Here is a 21674-nt window from a genome sequence, read left to right as displayed (position 1 = left end):
CAAACATCACACACACACTCACGCGCACACACACACATATATTCTATTAACAGACGTTACCGGTGGCTTACACGTCAGGGCAGTCCAGAATTGAGAGCCAATGTATAGAGGACAGGTGGACAAGTCGTCCCTAAGCAACTTGTCACCATCTCCGAGCCCCGCCGCCCCCTCTTCCCTCCCCATCCCCATCCCCATCCCCTCCCCTCCCCTTCCCTTCCTACAGGTGTATGGTTTGTTTAGGGTGTTTTTAGAGTTCAGTACGGTTTGTTTAGAGTGCACAGTTCTCCCCTGGATTAAATCCCCGCGCCTCCTTGGTCGCATTTACCAAGTAGCTGTCCGAACTGAAAATTAGCAAGAGCAGACGGGTCGTGTTGTGTATGAGGTAAAGGGGGGGGGGGGGCAGAGGTGGGACCGCAGTGCCTAAACATGAGGGGAGGAACTGGCTCAGAGGGACTGTCAGAGGAGGTCGTACTGAGCTCCCTCGGGCTACCTGTGTTTGATGAATCTGAGCTCTAAATGATGTCTTGGTCAGCGAGTGGGCAAGAGGGGTGCTGCTGTTGCACCCATGGCTGTCGGGGGGTAGGGTTGGCTGGGTGGGGGTGGTGGAGGGGCTGAGGAGTGACAGAGACGGGGAGGGGGGGAGGGGGGTTTTTGTGTTGAGGTTGCGGGGCTCCGGGCTTTACTGCGATGCCTGTGAGGTGGGGTTGTCACTCTTGCTCTCCTGGCTGGAGGGGGCCTTGTTGTTCCAGGGCGAGTTGGAGCCCAGCGCCGGAGAGTTGTTGAAGCTGTCCTCGTCGTCGATGCCGTTGGCCGCGTCAAACTGCGTGTTCTCCAGCCGCGTGATCAGACGCTCGTCCTCGTCGCCGAACTCCCCTCCCATCAATGTGGGCTCTCCCACTACCATCACATCCTGAAAAGGCGTAAAACAGCATTAATATTTCAACTGTGTGAGGAGGAAGGGGTGTCATGATGTCATTGTTTGGTTTTTTTGTCATGTGCTAGTCACTACTGTACTGTGACAGGCTGTAACAGTGTTTCTGTTTGAGGTGTAATAGCAGAGTAATGACAGCAGGTAGCACTAATGTACTCACTGGAACTTGGCTGGACAGAGGGAAGCCGCTGCCAGGGCTTTTCTTTTTGTTGTTGTTGTTGTTATTAGTTCCTCCTCCTCCGCTAATGGTGCTGCCACCTGACATCTTACGCTTCCGCCGCTTGTTTGGGGCCTGTCTTGATGGTTCAGCTACAGAGGAAGGAAGCGAGAGAGAGAGAGAGAGAGAGAGTTAGAAGATAAATTAACTGCATTTTTGTGTGTGTCTACATCTGTGTAGGTTGTTCATCTACCTGGTGGTGCCACCATCCTCTGCCATTTCTGGAAGAGGCAGGTCTTGAGGCAGTCTCTGGGGCTGAGGCTGTATGTCTTGTGTCTGGACATCAGCTCCTGCATGGGCTCCAGGATAACACAGAGCTGGGGGGGTGGGCAAAGAAAGGCAGCAGGTTAAAGATCACACAGATTGTTTACTCTAAATGATCATCTATTATCAGCTGGTGTTCAGGACAAAATAAATATTTGGTGTGCTTCAAATTCTCAGATGAGAAAATGAAAGGACTACAATGAAACATGACTCAGACGCACATTAAAAAGGCAGACTAAACTCCAGCACTTATCCTTGTGGATTTTCAGTGTTGCTGGTGACCGAATGAACCGATTAGCTGCTAGTGAGTGTTATTATGCTCAACAGCTAACAGAACAGAAAAATGATGCATAACAAATTTTCTGTTTGTATCATATGTACGCAGCATCATGGAAATATGTCAGGGTGTGATGTTGAGCCGCAGCCTCTGGTAACACAACTTCTCATTTACCCCGTTCCCCCCCTCTCAAAAACCGCAAAAAGACCCTGGTGGGACTCAAGGGGCAACAGGTGTGGGGATGAAATACTGTTTGATTAATTTGTGGCATCATCAGCAACTGTGATGTCCTCAGCTGACTTTACCAGGTGTCAGACAAATGTTAGAGCTGCTCTGTTAAAGTCAGACAGGAGATGCAGACTGATTTAGGATTTAGAGGCAGTTGAATGTTATAAAGATGAAATTAATTACTTTGAAATGTTCTAGCAGTGAGGAATATGCTCATGTTTTGTGGTAGTGATTTTTTTTAAAAAGAAAAAAAAATTCAGTCCAACTTGTATGTATGTATATATGTTGGTAGAACACAAGAGACAAACAATATGGGGACACACTCATCAACACAATGCCCTCGTAGCTACTTGTGGTCAAGTATAAAAGTATCTACATAGTCACATAAGTATTTTGAGTCACTCATTTATCATCAGAATCAGCTGTTTAAGTCTATCATCTGAACGCCTACAGGATACCAGATAACTCATTTTTTCTCAAGACATTCTTACTAGAATATGACTGGACCCTGATCATGACACAACGAAGAGAGAAAATATTAAACATCATGGTCATTCTTAAGGTAAAATGTGTGTATGTGTGCTTCACTTACTCGGAGGTAGTTAAGAGTAGAGTTCGACAGGCCACATCTTGTAATGTTTTTGGACAGCTGGTCCAGCATCTGTGGGTCCTGGGCCTGAGACGCCAATAAACAAGACTGATTAAAATAATGGACACAAACACACACACCATAACAAACATCATGTGTACCCCTGTAGATCACCCCTCCCTCTGTATCCACTCACATGCATGGCCAGTATACTGCGGGGGATGAGTTCACGGTGTTGTCTGATGCTGAAGTGCCACGTCTTTATCCTCATCATGTCATCAAACATGAATTCCAGGTACAAGCGCCCCTCTACACACACCTGCGGCAATTCAGAGGACTGAGGTCAGTAACTAGCAGGTGACAAATGGACAGAATGGTCATTTTAAAACAAGGTGTGGACACAAATACACACCTGTGTGAACATTGGCTTTCCATTCTGGGTGACCATGGTGCACTGATCACAGTCGAGGGAGACAAAGTTATTGTGGAAGGACTCCTTAGGATGTTTCAGCACATAGTAGAGCTCGGTGGCACCGCCCTCAAATATACTCCGGAAGTATCTTGGAATCAACGTCCGGCCAATTGCTGGAGAGGAGAGAACAACACAGAGGGTATGAGAACAGGAACACGTTGGTAGGCTGTACAGTACATTTGTGACTGTAGAACTTAGGGTGAAAAGTACAGTTTGTTTCTTACTGTAACGTTTGGGTCCATCCTCCAGACAGAAAGTAATAGTCAACATGGCGTCATCTTCAAAGAACTCTGTAGTAAATGCATCCCACCACAGGTTATCACACTCCTACAAGGTAAAGAGAGGGAGGGAAAAATAATCAGTTATAAACACAGCTCTTGAGTTGTGCGTGCGTTTTTGAGTGTGCGTATGTGGCCGTGTGTGCTTACAAACCTCTGTCCAGTTCTGTAGCCGTTTGTTGAGTTCAAATATTCTGTAGTCTGTCTGGTTGCCATATGGTGTGTGCCTCCTGCGCCACAAAGAGAAAGAAGGAGGAAACAAAAGACAGACAGACATGGGGTTGAGAGCAGTTATCTCGGGGTAATATGACAGCTTCACTACTTTTAAGACCGTTTCGCAACCTAGTTTTAGCCTTGTCACAGACTAAATGCAAAATTGGTATTGAAAGCGAGATAAGAGCACGGCTTCTCACGACCTTATCTACACTTGTGTTAATGCTGTTTTCACATTAACTCGAAGATACTGCGAAATAATGCAGTCTTACCCTATTCCTGGCTCCAGGTATGTGGGAGGATACATTGGGGTGGGACTGGAGAAACAAGAGACAGAGAGATTATTACATTCAGCTATAGCTAATATGCCCTCCTCCAAGAGCTAGTCTATCTTTACGAGCCTGGGACGCGAGCCAAACATGGCACAAATTGGATGATACAAGGAGACAGTAAATAACAACACGTCTCAGTTACACACACACACACACACACACACACACACACACACACACAACTGAAGCAAACTCGCCACGCTGCAAAAAGACGAGCGGAGCAACACAGCCCACAATTCTTCTCAGGTGTGCTTCTTAACCTTACTGAGCCACACGAGTCAAGTCTAATCAATTTTAGCATTAAACATTAGCCACTCCACTGTTCTAACAGTAGTTATCGTAGCTCAACAAGCATCGGCCTGAATAATAGATCGTCTAAATGGGGATGGACCAAAATACACTAAATTACACAGGCGACTGGATCAAAACACACACAAGTGCTCTCCTTCTCCAAGACATCACCAGTAACCCTTTGTGCACCCAAAAGTGTCTCCAGAATACCGGAGTGTGACAAATTTGCACATATAAGCATTTAACAGCTGATCAAAAGAACATATTTATAGTGTTACAGTTGAGTATGACAGTGCTGCTGACAGGATGAGCACAACATTGCTAATCTTGGGTTTTCCAGGTGAGAAAACACAGCAGCTGTTCTGGAAACCTCAAATTTAACCAAAACTATCCACTGAGACCATTTCCTTGACTTCATGTCCACCTCCACCATATAGTCTGAGTATTTGAGCAGGATGTTTGTGAACCTGAACAAACACAAACAGTCGCTCTGTAGTTCAAATTCACCACACAGCGCAGCTCGTCGACTCTTATCTGAACCACTTTACACAATTTTGCTGATCGGTTAGATTATTCGTCAGCTGCTAAGATTAATTGATCGCGGGAAGTTTTCCCGGCTAACGTCTTGTAGCAGGAACTGAACTCGTGATATCTGGGCCGCCTGCGTCAGACTGTATAAACACGATATCTAATAATACAAACAACACATTTAGAAAAATGTGTTTGGCATTATTCACATATACGCAACCGTTGGACCATTTGTGCAGTCTAGTATTTTTTGACTCCAACCGTGTGTACGGATTTTAGCTTTAGGCTAACTAGAAAGACACTCTGGTCTAAGAATTCACCAGGACCTGCAGCTCTTTTAAAAATGACCCTCCAGTCTTTTTCCTTTCCCCTTTTGTCTCTGTGCAGTTATAAAGCAGATTCATAAAACGCTGCAATCAATGCTAATTTTCCCTCCAGGGCCCTTCAGGAAAATGTGAGCCTAATCGCACCCGATCGTGTCTTTCCACTGTGTTTATATGTTATCTCGCAGCCTTTAAAATCTGCCTTGATTTCTGTGTGAATGCACTGTAGGACATCTAAAAGGTTAGCTCTTCCTGTCTAGAGCAGGCTTAGCAAGGTTTTACACACCCAAACACACAAACAGAGACAGAAAACTCACCCCACGTCTCTGTCCAGCATGGTGCCGGGGTGGAAAGGGGGGAAAGTGCTACCGTTGGGGGGCTCCTTGGGGGAGTACAGCTTGAATGACTTGGAGGAACAGCCTGGAAGAGAGGTGAGAAAAAAAATATTAGAAAGAACATAAAAGTAAAAAGTGTGACAGCTGTATCTTTCAAATCAGGGAACAAACACAGTATCTGTTAATCCACAAATTCAGCGAGTGACACAGTAAACCTTTTAACAGATTGTGAACAGTGGTCCAGCTGGGACTGTAAATAAAGAGCTAAATTGTAACGGCAAGAAAGAAAGGACACATAAGAGGGTGAAAACGGTGCCCGAGGTTACTACACCATATGGAATTACAGTGATTACTTAGTTACTCGCTTTTGGAGGGGCCCTCGCAAAGAATGACTGTATTATGTGAGGGTGGAGACAGCCTGACCTGGCCAGTATGGCCCAGTTTTAGTTGGCTGCTCTCACAGGTCGTCCCAACTACCACAGTCTTGTCGCAGGAAGACGCAAAAAACAACATAATCAGGAGGGAGATTCCTGTAAACGCTGTCCTCCGTGCTCCTGCTACACAGCTACAGATACCGCTGCTCTCCTTCTGCTCTCTCTTCACACTCTGTATACATCTATCATATACCACCAATTACACCAACACACCAACACTAACCCCCCCACACACATACACAAATAAAAACTGATGAATGTCTGTCTCACACACACATCTCCATCCCCCTGTTGTACTCTAATTGCCCAGCTCTCCAATAAAGGCCATCCAGGCGTGGCGGCCTCCAGGTCATGACCCCTGCCGTCACCATGGTGAAGCCCCGCCTCATTAATGTCTCTGTCTTGTCTCTGCATATTAAAACATATCACTGTGTGTGTGTGAAAGAGAGTGAGGTGTTTTATAGAGAGGGAAATTGTGGTTTGAGAGCACTGCACCAATGTTTTCTATATATTTGACAGACAATTAAAGAATAAAAAAAATCCTCTCGTCTGTGACCAGAAAAGGCTGACTTTTCAATAATGTATGTTCGCTGTCTAAAATCGGCTTTTTGCATCTTTGTTGGAGACTTCACAGTAACACAAAACATGGAGAGAGCCATATCCAAAACTGACCTTTAGCCACGCTCACATACACAAAGTTGGGTGGTCTTAACTTATCTGCAGTGTGTTATCTATAAAAACAACAACATGTCTCAGGTCTACAGGTTTCTACTCTGACAGGATCCTAAGTGTAACAGTGGCCACAGCCATCTCTCTCAAATTGACCCAGTGGTGAATAAATAATACATCAACAAGGAAAGTTCTTCCATGAAGCGAGGCACAGATCTTCAAAACAAGAATCACATCTTCTACATGGAGGAATTAAAAAAAGCCATCCATTTGAAGCCCTGTCTTCACTTCACTGTAAAAACAAGTTGTTTACTGTGCAATACAGCAATGCTATGCAAAAGGGCTGGATGCACCACCAGAGGAAAACAAATGGGGGTTGATAAATAAATAAATAATCGATGGTTAAGTGTCCATTAGTTGTTGAGAGCTCCATTAGCTCCTCTCTTCTCCTGTTTGCTGTTAATGACAGGCAGTCACAATCACATCAGCTGGATTTCACTTCCTCCACTGGGAATCATGCTCCCCTCTCTCCTACAAGCACAGACTCTACACAAACACGTATATGTATATATTTACAACGCATATATTACATATATCTTAACTTTCTTGCTTGAGTGATAACCATCATCATCCAACCTTCTGAGCAAATGTCTCATATACTTTCAGACGTAAATCATGGGGGGTATAAAACATACACTACATTTCACAAGGCAAAAATCCAGTAAGCATTATGAGGTCTCCTCTAACTGAGAATAACCTGTCGTTGTGTTGGGCTGCTGTCACCATGATTGCTAAGTGTTCACACGGCTTATAAGCGATAGCTAGGTTACACTGAAGCATTAACCTGCAAACTTTTATTTTTACAAAAACCCGACATGAATCTAAAGGTGATATCGAGTAGCACTTGAAAAGCCCTCTTCGCCAGTTGAATGTTTCACAACTTCAGCAGTCAGAGCACATTTTGACGAGGGGTAGCCTGCTTACAAAGGCAATTAGAAAAGCAGCCAGCGCATACTGCTAACACTTAGCCGCTAGCTCGAACAAAACGGGTTGATTTCTCAGGGAGAGTTAACAACAACACACGCCTGCAAACACCATTTTAACAAACAATTCACATATTGGAATATACATAATACAATAACCTCACTAGCCCCACTCAACCAAAGGTTCCCTGTACACAGCACTGCTTTACGTTGGCCTGCGGGGCTAGCTAACGTTAGCCAGCCTTGAACACAGTTGGTAACCAGTTAGCTGCTGTTAGCCTTTAGCCGTTAAATCCCCTTTTCAACGAGAAAGCGCCGAAATAACACAAGAAATCACAACCGCTGCGGCTCATACACCACGTTTCATCGCCGCAACCTCCAAACATTGTAGTAAAAGCTGTGTGTTTGTTGGGGAAATGGGTCTCTTTTACCTGCAAAGAAGTCCAATCAGAAAATTGATGTTTACAGATCCGTGGTGATAGACCGTGTGTACGCTCCGTGCGTAAAGACGGATAGGCCCGCTGGACGCGACGTACCAACACAATACGTCCCTCTGAACAAGATCAATACAAAAAAATCTGCTCAAACCGCGACACTGAGAGGGAATACGGCCCAAATTGCGGGAGTCGGTCGGCTATGTTTTGTCCCGCATGAGGCCTTGTTAGTGGGCTGAAGCCTGCTGTGGGTTTACATACAGACCCCGATGAGCCCTTTGTTCACGGGAGGACATGAACAATAGCTGTAGGCCCTCCTCCTCCTCCTTTCCCTCAGCAATGCTCCTCTCTCCGCTCTCCTCTGCCCAGCACCGCCAGCCGCCCCCCTCCACACACACACACACACACATACATACACACACACACACCTCCCCCTGCACATAAAGGTTGTCTGCTAAGCATATTTTTTTCTTCCTTCCTCCCCACATCCCATCCTTTCCATATAACTGACACAGATGAGAATTGGCCCTAATGCAGCCAAGTGTATGAACGTGTGTGTGTGTGTGTGTGTGTGTGTGTGTGTGTGTGTGCAAATAAAGATCGTGCTGACTGCAAAGTGGTTTTCATGTTCACCTAATTAGTGCACATCATCAGCTTGCTGCAAAAACAACTGAGCTGAGACACTGACAGCCCAGTGTCAAGTCATGGGTAATAACATAAGAGGTGGGTCCCACGCATTGCAGTCCAGTACAGTAGCCTGATCAGCCAAAAGTAGATTAAGATCTTATAAATTAACTTCCATGTAAGGAAAACAGACTTGAGTTGTTTGTAATTAATTGTGTCTTTGAGTTTGTATACTGAACTGTCTCCAAGGTAGGCCAGTAAATACATTACCATTGGGAATCTCTCTCTCTCTCTCTCTCTCTCTCTCTCACACACACACACACACACACACACACACACACACACACACACACACACACACACAGAGAGAGAGAGAAAGCACTAAGCCAAAAGGAGAATCCCATAGGCCTCTAAATCTGCTTAAATCGCCTCAAATTATAATCAGATATTCAGATCACAGTCAGAGAGAACTCACCCATATGGCCAAAGTTGGGATATAAAAAGAACAAGTTGTATCAGGTCAGGAGTTTTTCATACTGTATATGTGTTGGTGTGTGTAAGGGCAGCCGGTCATCTGAGCCACCAACATGTTCTGATTTATACACTATCCATGCACATAGGGAGCGAAAACACAATGTTTCATAAATGATTTATTCACAAATTCAGCTGCTTTTGTGAGCTTCTCCATGGAAACAGTTAACAGGCTTTCACAGAGGCTACTGTACACCAAAAAACTGGTGTGTTCTGGTTATATTAAATATAACGTAACTCAACTTTATTTTGTTTTAAGTAAAATTACTTTTGAGGGGCAGTTTTAAATAATTTGGCCCAGAGATTAAGGTTTACATACATATGAATATGGAAGTCTTATTCTAATTCAGAAATATGTACTCAACTGTGATTGTGAGCTTAACAGTGTAGTTAAAAAATAAATAAATGTGGAGGGATTCAATTCATTTTAGTTTACTGGACTAGTTTTGCTCCAGGATGCATTTCAAGTATCCGTTCCAAAGTGTTGCAGCCGAGAACCAAAAATGAATATAGAAAATGTATATATATTTAATTTTTTATCTATAAATCTTATATGGACAGTATATATTATATGTGTGTATTATCATCATCTATATCACTATATACAGTGTATAGGTCATCGGTTTTACAGACAGTAGGTCCTGAACCAAAGTATAGAACTAAATCTAATTGACCTGATGATGGCACTGAATGAAAAGTCAGGCGATCAAAGTTATGGTGACTCATCAAGTAATGGACCATGAATGTGTACTAAAATGTCATGGCAACTGATGTTTATATATTTAAATAAATACAATAATGTCAGTTTCATGGTGACGCTAAAGGAAAAGTTAGGGGATCATCAAAGTATATGCACAAAAAAGTGATGGACCAAGTGACTGACAGACCTACAGTGCTTAGCCATGCTAAATAAATAAAGCAACATACTAATAATGGAAAGCTCTCTACCACAAAATCATTACGTTAATTATACACTTCAGTTATACTTAGTACCAACTTATTGATTTGACTGGTGACCCATATAATCATTTATTCCACCAGTTTAACACTCACTCTAACATTATTATCCCATTCTTGTACCCAGTGAACTACATGACACATAATACTTCACAATACAATTTGGTGTGAACCTCATAATCAAACCATTTGCTCCACTGACTCCAACATTAAAACATGTTTATATTTCCCTCTGTATAGTGTATTATTCTGCTATCTTAACACAGAGAATATCCCTTTGTTCTGACATATCTGCAGATGTTTTATTTCTTTATAGACAATCTTGAAAAAACCTCATAACTCCCTTATGCGTGACAGATCCAAATGTAGACCTCTGTGCAGACTCTGTTGTATGAAATGTGGAGTATGGTGAAGTAAAGTGTGTCCCAGAGCCAGACATGTGGAGAGGATAAGCTGCACTAAGGCCTGTCTCTCACCCGACCAGCAACAAAGATGCTTGGGTTGAGTTTATGTATATTGGTTTGACCATGGTAAGCCTGTGACATGAGCACTTCACAGCTCGTGAGACTCCTGTCAGTCTTTTGGCAGCATCTTTGTGTGACTAGTACCAGGGGGAGGTGTAGTCAGTAGTAGCTTAGAGTGTCTGTGGTGGGTGACTTATGTGGATTTGCCTATCTTACATTCGCTGGCCCCTGTAGCCATGGCAACATGAGCAGTCAATGCTGTCACAACTGGAGTGAGGCTGAGAATCATGCATGGAAATGGACACACAAGGGTTAATCCTCTGTGTGTGTGTGTGTGTGTGTGTGTGTGTGTGTGTGTACTCTGTGTGTGTGCGTGTGTGTGTGTGTGTGTGTGTGTGTGTGTGTGTGTCTCCAAAGCTCACCCATTCAAATGGTACATGACGGGGTTAATCCCCAGTGCATGTGTATGTGGTGTTTGTGTGTGGCTGTGTGTGTGTGTCTGTGTGTGTGTGTGTATGTGTGTGGTGGGGTGATGGAGAGGAGGTGGGGGTAGGAGGTGTGTCAGGATAAGGCTTGAAGGGCTTACACACACCGTCTCTTTCGCTCTCAGGCATAGGGGAAGCCTTATCTTCAACCAGCACCCCAACCAGCGAGTCATGCACGTGCACACTCACACACACACACACACACAGAGTACACACACACACACACACCTCCCTAACCTTCACATAACCAGCTAGCCTCATTTCCCAACTTGCAGTAACACATTCACACCTAAAGCCATAAATCCATGTATAATAAGTGATTAAAGCTGGAGCGTGCAGTGGTTGAATAAACTCTTTAAAGTGCACTGTGTGATGTTTTTTATCCAGCCTACACTTAAACCTACAAGCACAACTTGTTTAATTCACCTTTGTCTAAGTAAAAAATAAATAAATAAAGAGGAAGAGGCCTGACTTAAAGGGAATTTATCTGGAGATCAACAAAGCAGAAGGATACACCAGTAAGAACAATCCGACATGTTTCTTTCAGTTTTGTTCGATCTCTAGGTTTTTATGTTTTTGTTGCAGAATCCATTATTAGAAAGACAGAAAAGTTAAAGGTCAGTTTAGTGACTTACCTCCCTCAGTTTCTAGCGGTTCTGACATCGCCATTTTGTCACCCACAAATGCACTTTCACAGCTGTATACTGATCTAACTCAAAGACATGGGCCCTGTTTTCAAGCCTCTCCCTCTTTCTGATATCTCCCATGTCCAGACTGTCAGGCTCAGGGGCACAAGGAGGGGGAGAAGGATGCCTACAGTGTGTGTGTGTGTGTGTGTGTGTGTGTGTGTGTGTGTGTGTGTGTGTGTGTGTGTGTGTGTGTGTGTGTGTGTGTGTGCTCTAATGCATGTGTTGCCTGTGTATGTGCAAATGTGTGCAGCGTGCCACTTCCACTCACTAGTCAACAGGAAACTGAACGGCACAAACGTCTGCCAGAGTTCTGATAACAACCGTCCCAGTTGCCCTCCCTTTGACACAGTCTTAAACACTGATCTGAGGACAGTCTCATAGTGGTCTCAGTTTAGAAAAAAAAAAAACGGATCCAAGATTTTAAAAAATGAGGGTCAACTTCTGATGATCAGTCAGTATCGCCCCCCCCCCACCTCCCCTTTCCCCAAATAGGAATAAAAGCAAAACCTCTCCTGTTTTCATAGATTGCATTCACTGTTATTTCTTCCCAAAATGTAATCCTAAAGCTACTATTTGAACCACTTCATGGCAATAAAGTCAAACATACTGTTAAAAGCACAGACAGTCCTATTCCTCTTCATGAGAGCGAGCCCCATATCCCTGTAGCTCCTCTCTGTGGTCAGTCGACTAGCACTTGATCAATTTGGCACCTCAGGCTTTTTTTTACTCTGTTATTGGATCAAATGGAGTGACAGAGATCTGTCCAATGCTGCTCTGATAAAACACTCAAAGGCCGCCTCAATACAAACTGACACTTTTTAGAGGAGTGAGCACTGATCCAGACAGAGTGACCAGGTTTAGATCACCAAACAGTCTCCAATAACCTGTGAGTCAGAATAACAAACACATAACTGACTTTCACTCTTTACTTGACTTCCTTTTCATACTAATTTATACTTCTTCTCCACTCCATTTCAAAGGCAAATATTGCTCTGTTATACTCCACTACATTCATCTGGCATACAAAACATTTGTCTAAATATGACTGAAATATAACGCATTGTTATTTATTTAACACTCCCGCAATATATAAAGAACCTGTTTAAATGATCTTCAGCTCAGCTAACCAACACATGAAAATACTACTTACACATTTATTAATGATAGGGTTGGGAAATGTGATAATATAAACAAGGGCTGCAACCAACAGTTAGTTTCATTATCTATCAATCTGCACATTCTTTTTTTCTATTAGTCATTTGATCTGAAAAAATTAAGAAAACTGAAAATTAAAAAAACATTTTATTTAATTATTTGTCTGCTGTCAAAGATGATAATTTCAGATGTCTTGTTTTGTCCTGTTCTGTACTCAAAGGTATTGTGTTTACAATGATATAAAGTAGAGAAAAGTAGCAAATACAATAAAGAAGCTGGAAGCAACCTGCTTAGAAAGTGATAGAAACAATTATTCAATTATAAAAAGTAATTGCTGATTAACTCGATTCATCCACTTATTGTTGCTCTAAAACCATGAGACAATGTAACTTTGTCTATATTTGTCAATTTTGCCGTACTGTATATACCATGCAGCTTTCATCCCCAGTAATATTGGTTGTATTGGTTCAATAAGCATGACTGCATTTTGAAAATATTACATTTTTATAGGATTTTTGCATCAATGTAATAAAGTGCTGTGCACACATAGATTTCCATCTGGTTATTTCATCAATATTACCAATAATTTACTGTATTACAATAGACTGTTTCACTATTGTGGTTCAAAATTGAATGTACCATATTTGATTTTGTCCATATTCCTCAGTTAATAATCAAAACATAATATACAAGACTGTGCAAAAGTTTTAGGTACTTGATGTTTAAGTTGTTATCAATGTAACCCCATGAGAGAGGCATCTGATCAATCCTAAACTTATTCTGCAGCATGACAATGACCCCAAACATACAACCGGAGTCATAAAAGAATGATCTTCAGTGACCAGAAGAAAAAGGAGTCCTCCGACAGATGGTTTGGCCCCCTCACAGCTCTGATCTCAACATCATGGAGTCAGTCTGGGATTACATGAAGAAACAGAAGCAGCTGAAACAGGCCGAATCCACAGGAGATCTGTAGTAAGCCCTTCAAGGTGCTTCAGACAACAACAGCCTGCCAAGTTAATTGATTATTAAAAACTATTCATATCATCAGTTTACCTTTAGTGCCTAAAGTTGAACAGTACTATATGTCACTACAGGGACCATTTTTATGCATAAATAGAACTTTTTGTGCACACTTTTATTTAATTAAAATCTTTTATGAGTGAGTATTTGGACATTGCTACATTGCTACTTTTACTTACAGTCTCCCTCCACTCATAAATGTGTTTTTCTTTTTGTTCCTTTAGTTGACTATTTGAGCTTCACTGTGTATAATGATGTATGTGCAGACTTTGATACTAGAAGACTATTTTCACATTTATCTATGAATCAGCATCAGGTTTATTACCATGTAGGTTTGCACATACATGGAATTTGCCTTGGTGTTGTTGTGCCTAACAGTCAAAAATACACTGAAAATAAAGTAAGGAAAAATAATTAGAAGAACTGCTGCAGGTTTAAATTTCAGAGATGAAATGTACAAAATATTGACCAGGAGTAAACAATATATGCAATGTGCAATTAATAATAATAATAATAATAATAATAATAATAATAATGAGAAAATATCCAGGGGGGATAGAGTCCTTGTAAGAGGAATCATCTTCTCAGCCCATTGATACACTGCAGTCTGACCTTTTTAATTGACAGTTGCAGGAGTGTAACAGATGGTGATGGAGGAGGTGAGGAGTGGTGTTAAAGCATGCCATCACGGGCTTTGACAAGTTAAATTTCTTCAGCTGCTGCAAGATGAACATCCTCTGCTAAGCCTTCTTGATGAGACTGCTGATGTGTTGCTCCCACTTGACGTCCTGGCTGATGATGGTTCCCACAAAGCAGAACTCCACAGTGTAGACTGGGCACTCACACAGGATGCTGGGGACAGTGTTCCATCTGAAATCCACTGTCTTTGTAGCACTGAGCTCCAAGTTGTTTTGTCTGCACCAGGACACAACATGGTCAATCTTCCACCTGTAGGCAGTCTCATCCCAACCAGAGATGAGGCCAGTGAGGCTGTGAACTTCAGGGGCTTGATGAACTGATGACTGGAGGTGCAGCTGTTAGTGTACAGGGAGAAGAGAAGTGATGAAAGGACACAGCTTTCAGCGGAATCGGTGCTGATGGTCAGGGAGTCAGAGATTCTCCAGCTTCACATGCTGCTTCCTGTCAGACGGACAAGAAGTTGAACAGGACAGGAAATCTGGGTCAGGTGCCTTCAGCTGGGAGAGCTGGTCCTGCAGGAGAACTTTGATGATAGTGTTGAAGATGGAGCTGAAATCCACAAACAGGATCCTGGTGTAGATTCCTACAGTGTCCAGGTGCTGCTGTGGTTTCTCTGGAGGGCCTGTTGGCTCTGTAGGCGAAATGCAGGGGGTTCAGATGTGGGACTGTGATGGATTTGAGGTGGGACAGGACAAGGCACTCACAGAACTTCATGTGCACAGAGGTCAGGGTGACAGGTCTGTAGTCTTTAAGTTGTTGTACTTGGTTCTCTTTTCCTTTTGTTCTGCTGTAAGTGTAAAGTTTCTCGCTCGTCTAAGTTTAAAGTGTGAACCTATGAGATTGATTTGTGACATCATCATGGTTCATTATACAACTTATACATGTGTAATATGGAAACTTGAAGCCTCCAGGGCACAAACACTGGGAATGGACTTTACAGTAAAGTAAGAGACAGAGATATTTTTCCCACCAGTTAAACTTTTGGATTCAAAATATTTGTAATCTTCTATGAGGGAGGAGATTTCATTTTGGGGACTGTAACAAAATAACTGAAGTTTTTTTTTTGTGGAAAAACCTCATCAGACACCTCCTCAAAGTATATTTATAAATCTTAAAACATGTTCGGAGGAGATCTTTAAGTTAAGGATCTGAGTACTTCTTCCACTGCTTAACAATCAAACAGACGAGGCAGACATTATGGACGTGACTCAGTTGTAAAAGTAACTAAAGCCACAAAGACTCAATTTTACATAAAAGAACAATAATCAAAGCTCTTATGCAAATGTGCCTCACAAGTAAAACTGTATGCAAATGCTGCTGTTGTTATTCAGCAGGAAGCCATCGCTCTGCATTTGATTTGCAGTCAGGACTTCACCACGCATCATTACACGGGGAACATTTTTTTAACTGACCTACAATCAGAGACAGAGGAGATGCTTGTCCTTTGATAGCAGCGCCCTCCTGTGGCAGCAGTGAGCCAGTGTGTTTGTTTTCATCCTGCTCAACAGTATTTTCTCACTCACTGGATGAATTCCCCACTCAGGATTTTCTCTGGCAGGCAAACACAGACACACTGCAACAAGGGACCTTCAGCCGAGCAAGTGCGTCACATGTTATAGCTGAGGCCAATGGCCAGAGGGATTAAAGTGGGAAAGAGGCTGGGCCAGGTTGGCATTAATATACTGTATATGATCTGTGTTTCGTTAAAAAAAAGTCCAACCGCCCCAACCTAAAAAAAAAGTATATGTATGTGTAACTTCATGATCAGCATTATTATCCATCATCCTCCATCCATTTTGCAGGTGGCTTAGCCTTTAGGAGTGTGCGTGTCAGATATGAGTGTGAGTGTGTGTGTCTGTGTGTGTGGCAACGGCTGGTGTCAGCTGACAGCTGTGTGAGGGGAGATGACAGTGCCCTGATGCTGCGTTCTCTGTCTGTTCTCTGGGAGCCATTTTGTCTGTCTCTGATCTCAGAGTCAGGTCTGCCCCCCCTCCACCCCCCCCCCCCCTCCACCCCCCCCCCCCCCCCACCCCTCCTCAGCCAATCACGTCAGCGCTCAGCGTTGCAGAAAACATAGAAACACAGTCTGATCTCTCTCTCTTTCTCTCTTTCGCCTTTCTGTCTCACCCTCCCCTCCCTTCCACTCCCCTCCCACTCTCCCACTCCTCCTGCGCTCCTACAGTGCTCATCTCCCACTTGCCTCTCTTTTCGTCTCTGCCTGGGCTCTTCTGCTCTCTGCCTCACCCTCCCACCCCCCCCCCCCTTCCCGCCTCCCTCCTTCTTCCTCTCTTAATCCACATCTTTTCTCAGTATCTGCTCACTCCCTCTCTCTCTCTTCCCCTCCGTCACACCTCCCCTCCTCCTCCTCTTCAGGCTCTCTTGTTGTGCAACCCGTTTCTAAACAGCTCAGCCTTTGTGCCTTTTTGTCTGTTGCCATTTCAGCCAGGCTGCAGTCTTTACTCATTTTCCTCCAATCAGGGACACCATGTGACTCTCTGCATGAGAGGGCACAGTCCCTTCCCCCTTCTCTCTCTTCCTCTCTCTCTCTTTCCCCTACTCCCTCTCCTCCCTCCTTACCCCCCTCACCCCCCTCACCCCCCCCACCCCCTTCCCTCCCCTCATCTAGCCAGCCAGCCAGGCAACATACGCTAGCAATCAGGGGAGTCAAAGAGAAAGAGGGAATGAGGGGAGGGGGGTGGGGGGGGGGGGGGGTGAAGGTATATACACAGTGCAGAGTGAAACAGTGTGCAGGAGGAAGATGAAGGGGGGAGATAAGATGGAGGTGAGGATGATGAGGGGTGTAATGTAAGGTCTGTTCTGAGTCTGATTGACCACAAAGCACAAAGCATCTGTGGCTTCAGAGGGCATACTGTATTGTAACTTACACTTCCTTTAATGATTGCATCGCAGCTCAGACTACATCCCACACTCTGCCCCACTGTTTATGTCATCCACATGTCAGGGCACATGCTGTGTGTGTGTGTGTATGTTCTCACACACACACACACACACACACACACACACACACACACACACACGCACACATACAGTCACGCACAAACTCTGAGCCCACACAAGAAGGGGGAGGATCCCTCTGTGTTGAACACGGCTCTGGAATGTAAACAAGCACGAATGAGAGAAAGAGAAAAGAAGGACTAAAGAGAGACACTGTAGTTTCAGATTTTTCTATTATATTGTAATTTCTGTCACAGTCAAGCGAAGCAGCATCTCTTGATTTGTTTCAAATGCACACGGATATAACTTGCATCACTGTAGAGTCAAGCTTTGGCTTTATTTGAACATGACATGAGTGAATGGAAGCGATTGTTCCATATTTGGAGGCAGTGTTTACCTTGGTTTTTAGTTACCTTGTGTTGTGTGTGTGTGTGTGTGTGTGTGTGTGTGTATGTGCGTGTGTGTATAGGCGAGGTTTTAGTCATTACACTGAAGACTTCTAAACTTGCATGAAAAATTACAGAGCAATGAGTGTGATGTTCTCACATATTCCCTGCTGGTCTTTGGAAAAGTTTCGACATTGTGTTGAAATTCTTAAAGTTTGAATAAAATCTGTGTAGACATCTATCATGGAATCAATTAAGATGAGAAAAGTAATGTTACTCCCTCGTTGGAAACTGAAGGAGAAGTCAGGAGAAAAGTAGAAAAAGAAGAATCCATAAAGCAGAGAAACTGTGGCAAAAAGGGAAGGGGAACACCAGAGAGAACAATATGAGAGCAGAAGTGGAGCGCACCAGAGTGCGGTCATACGTCTTTTTGGAAATTTCCATGACCACGTTGATTAAGTATGCAATCTGACCGCAAGATAGCTAGGGCCCGGTTCTAAACAAACGCTCCCGCCTCTGCTGTGCAGGCTTGTTTAACGGCTGAGGTGGCAGCGTTTGCCTTTGTAGCACGGGGTGCTGCGTACAGATTGAAAACACACACACACACACACACACACAAACTTGTGTATGTGCAGTCACATATAACACAGATACACCTCCTTTCCCTGTACTGTTGTGTGTCCAAGACAAATTTATGTAAATATAACACAAACAGACACACATAATCTGTGGTGTCTGGAGAGTTTGTCCTTGCTGATAGCTCCTTCTGCTTCAATCCTCAGCCAATCTATCACTCATTCATCTGTCTGCAAGCTACAACTGTAGGATGAGTTGGCATTGTCTCTTAACTTGCTCTCCCTAAACTTTCCGCCTTCGAAACAATCTGTCAGCTAAAGAGTTTCCAAACCACAAAACATGGGACCAGTTACTGTTTCCATCTTTCTAATGATTAAAGTCGAGACTGGCACCAGGGTAATCTGATCCTGTATGCGCGGTTGGCTAAATTTCTCCATCCACATCCCGGCTGTTTGAGGGTTGACCACAGCGGCTACTGCGGCCTGGTAGGCAGGAGAGAGGAGAGGAGGCCACGTCAGGATGATATTGCACCCTAAACAGCACTGAAAAAAAGCACACACGCAGCAACTCACATAACTCTATGGCACTAACTTTCCTCCTCTCCTCCTGCTCAATATTATAGATTGTGTGGATTCTGAGTACATCTATTGTGATTATGAATACATTTCCTGCTATGAGATTATATTTCTCGTCCTACACATCCAATCCAGAGTGCAACATAAACACTTAATCATACATATCCTGCGGCACAGGGGTGCAGGGTTTATTTCCAGAATTTGATTTCCCTTTTCTTTCCTCCTTTGTCTGACTAAAGTCAATAAAATAAGAAGAATGATGTTTTCTGTCAAGTGCCCAAAAACCCAAACACAACAGTTTGAGGACCGTGGGGGGTTCCTCAGCCTTCACAGACAGTGAACCAGTTGCACACCTCTCAATATGGAGGTCTAATATGACGGATATTACTCCCTCCTGGCTGCTCTCAGCTCCCAGAAGCTCCCACAGCTGTTGCTCAACTTTGATCAATTTTATTAAAAATGATGAAAAGCAAAAATTTGACTCTGGAGTTTTGTTATCATGTTGTCATTTTGCTTTCAAGTTAAGCCTCCCCAAAAAATGTGAGTGTGAGTGTCTCCACCACTGAAGACAAGGTCAGCATGTTTCTCCCTGTCAGGTGTGCACTTAATGACCTCCGTCCATGAACTCAGAGAGAGAGAACCTCTGGGGAAAAATTCCCTTACAAGATGATTATTATAAGATGTCATGCTTTGAAAACACAAGAATGAGAGTCAGATTTACATCTTTAGGGATTCTTAAACTGACTTATAGCCAAACAAATGAGGTGATGCTGCATTCTCACTGTGGCATCAGTAACAAAGAGATACTTCTCCATCTGAATTAGAAGTTTCTGTATCACTTTCATTGAGCGCTTTATGCATCATAAATGATATACTCCTGAATGAGCTGCCAAACATCAAACATTCATTAACAAATCTTGTGTGGGAAGAGGTGCAAAATCAATCATGCAAGCCTTTGATCCAAGCCAGTGATCTTTGCCCTTTAAATGTCACACTTTGATCCTTCTTTTTCCTTTTCTTTCTGCTATTCTCTGCATGAGGAGGGCGGTCCATGTTTTTTTTTTTTTTTACACCGTGAATAAGTGAGTGTAGCATCTGGTACTGTGCCGACCTTAAAAGAACTCTGTTAACCCAGGCCAACAGTCAGAAAGCATCACCGTCACCATCACGCAACTACAACAACTACAAACTGGCGGAGGAAGAGAGAGAAGAGGTAGCATTAGTGGTGCCATAGCAACAACTTCATGCCCAGATGTCTGCACCGCCAACTGAAACAATGTTTTTCTCTTTAATCTATAAACTAAACAACATACAGTAAAAAGCACTTTGTGATCAGACTGAGGTTAAAAGTGAGGATGAAACAGACTACAGGTTGATCCATCTCTTCCAGTATGTTCCTTGCCCTCCATCCTCCCTGCCATCACAGAGGGCGACCTCCCATGAGCCTTTGCACACAGAGCCCCAGGGCCCTGGGGCACCTCTCTCCCTGTCTCTCTCTGGCCCAGTCACGCCACAGCAGAGCAGCGGCTGCACTCACCGTTCAAAATATAACAACAACAACAACAACCAGAAAAAAGTCAGCAGCTGGCAACAGCAGCGGCACTGGCAGTGGGACTGTAGTTAACGGAAACCATCAGCACGGCAGCTACTTACCGGGACACGCGCAGCCGCCCACGGACATCTTCTCACATGTCTGGTGTGAATCCGATCAGAATGATGGTGGTGGTGGCTCTGTTATCCCTGCTCTCTTCCTCTCTTCTTTCTCACCAGTCACTGCTGCCGCCACTGAGGCTGCTCACATGAGCGTCTGTTATCCCCACGGTTCACACACACACATACACATACACATACACACACACACACACACACATATACACACACACACACACACAGACACACACCACCACCACCACCACCACCACCAGGGAGCAAAGAGAGAAGGAGGGAGGGAGGAGAGAGTAGGAGAGAGTGACGACGAGGGAGGAAAAGAGAGACAGAGGGGAAGAAGAGGTTAAAAAAAGAGAACACACAAAGGATCGGATTCTCTCAGTTGTAGCTGTACACTGTGAATCACACTGCGCTCGTGTGTGTGTGCGTGTGTGTGTGTTATAGAGTGAGGAGAATTCTGTTCCTGCCTCTGCTCTGCCCTCACCCTCATCAGCCCTGCAAATTACAGCTCAGGTGGGAGGAGAGAGGGAGAAAGAGAGGAAGAGAAAGGGAGGGAACGAGAGGCTGAGTGCTCGAGAGAGAGAGAGAGAGAGAGAGAGAGAGAGAGAGAGAGAGAGAGAGAGAGAGAGAGAGAGAGAGAGAGAGAGAGAGAGAGAGAGTGTGCCAGAGTGAGGGAGGGAGAGTGAGAGAGAGAGTGGACTGTCAAAGTGACCTGAAAGGCAGATTTGAGAGAATAACAACCATGTGATGTGGGTCCTTTTTTTCCTCTTTAAATATGTAGAGGCTGTTTTTCACTGCCTCTGTTACAGTGACATACACACTTCAGCATAAACACACACACACACACACACACACACACACACACACACACACACACACACACACACACACACACACACACACACACACACACACACACACACACATGTGATCACACGTTTGTACAGAAGTGCACATATGCAGGTTTAAATGATCTTCAGGGAATTTGGTGATAGCCAATGCATGTACTCGTGTGTGTGTGTGTGTGTGTGTGTGTGTGTGTGTGTGTGTGTGTGTGTGTGTGTGTGTGTGTGTGTGTGAGCTGCAGCC

General features: G+C 43.8%; 1 protein-coding gene across 4 annotated transcripts; it reads right to left on the bottom strand.

Annotated features, from left to right (window-relative positions):
- Positions 1 to 211: 211 nt before the first annotated feature.
- ldb1b (LIM-domain binding 1b) lies at positions 212 to 20702 on the bottom strand. 4 transcript variants are annotated; one of them, XM_053335908.1, is made up of 11 exons: positions 20571 to 20702; positions 5261 to 5363; positions 3742 to 3786; positions 3411 to 3486; positions 3203 to 3305; positions 2919 to 3091; positions 2703 to 2825; positions 2510 to 2593; positions 1342 to 1465; positions 1092 to 1240; positions 212 to 910 (listed from the first exon to the last, which is right to left on the bottom strand). In XM_053335908.1, exons 1-11 carry the CDS (start codon positions 20596 to 20598, stop codon positions 680 to 682), a joined length of 1239 nt encoding a protein of 412 aa, XP_053191883.1. In that variant the 5' UTR covers positions 20599 to 20702; the 3' UTR covers positions 212 to 679. The 4 variants fall into 4 exon arrangements, with proteins under 4 accessions (XP_053191883.1, XP_053191875.1, XP_053191892.1 ...); XM_053335900.1 differs by lacking the exon at positions 20571 to 20702 and adding an exon at positions 11495 to 11530; XM_053335917.1 differs by lacking the exon at positions 20571 to 20702 and adding an exon at positions 7796 to 8113.
- Positions 20703 to 21674: the final 972 nt, after the last annotated feature.

This window comes from Scomber japonicus, chromosome 2 (genome assembly GCF_027409825.1).
Source record: "Scomber japonicus isolate fScoJap1 chromosome 2, fScoJap1.pri, whole genome shotgun sequence".
In the NCBI taxonomy this organism is placed as follows: Eukaryota; Metazoa; Chordata; class Actinopteri; order Scombriformes; family Scombridae; genus Scomber; species Scomber japonicus.
Note: the sequence above shows the minus strand (reverse complement) of the source record. Positions and strands in the feature narration are given on the sequence as shown.

Excerpts from the sequence above, each read along its gene's own strand:
- ldb1b (XM_053335900.1), bottom strand. The coding sequence starts at position 11,528 with ATGGCGATGTCAGAACCGCTAGAAACTGAGGGAG. Across the intron at positions 3,487-3,741 it reads TACCTGGAGCCAGGAATAGG|GAGGCACACACCATATGGCA; the intron begins GTAAGACTGCAT and ends TTTGTGGCGCAG. Across the intron at positions 3,092-3,202 it reads GGATGGACCCAAACGTTACA|CAATTGGCCGGACGTTGATT; the intron begins GTAAGAAACAAA and ends TCTCCTCTCCAG.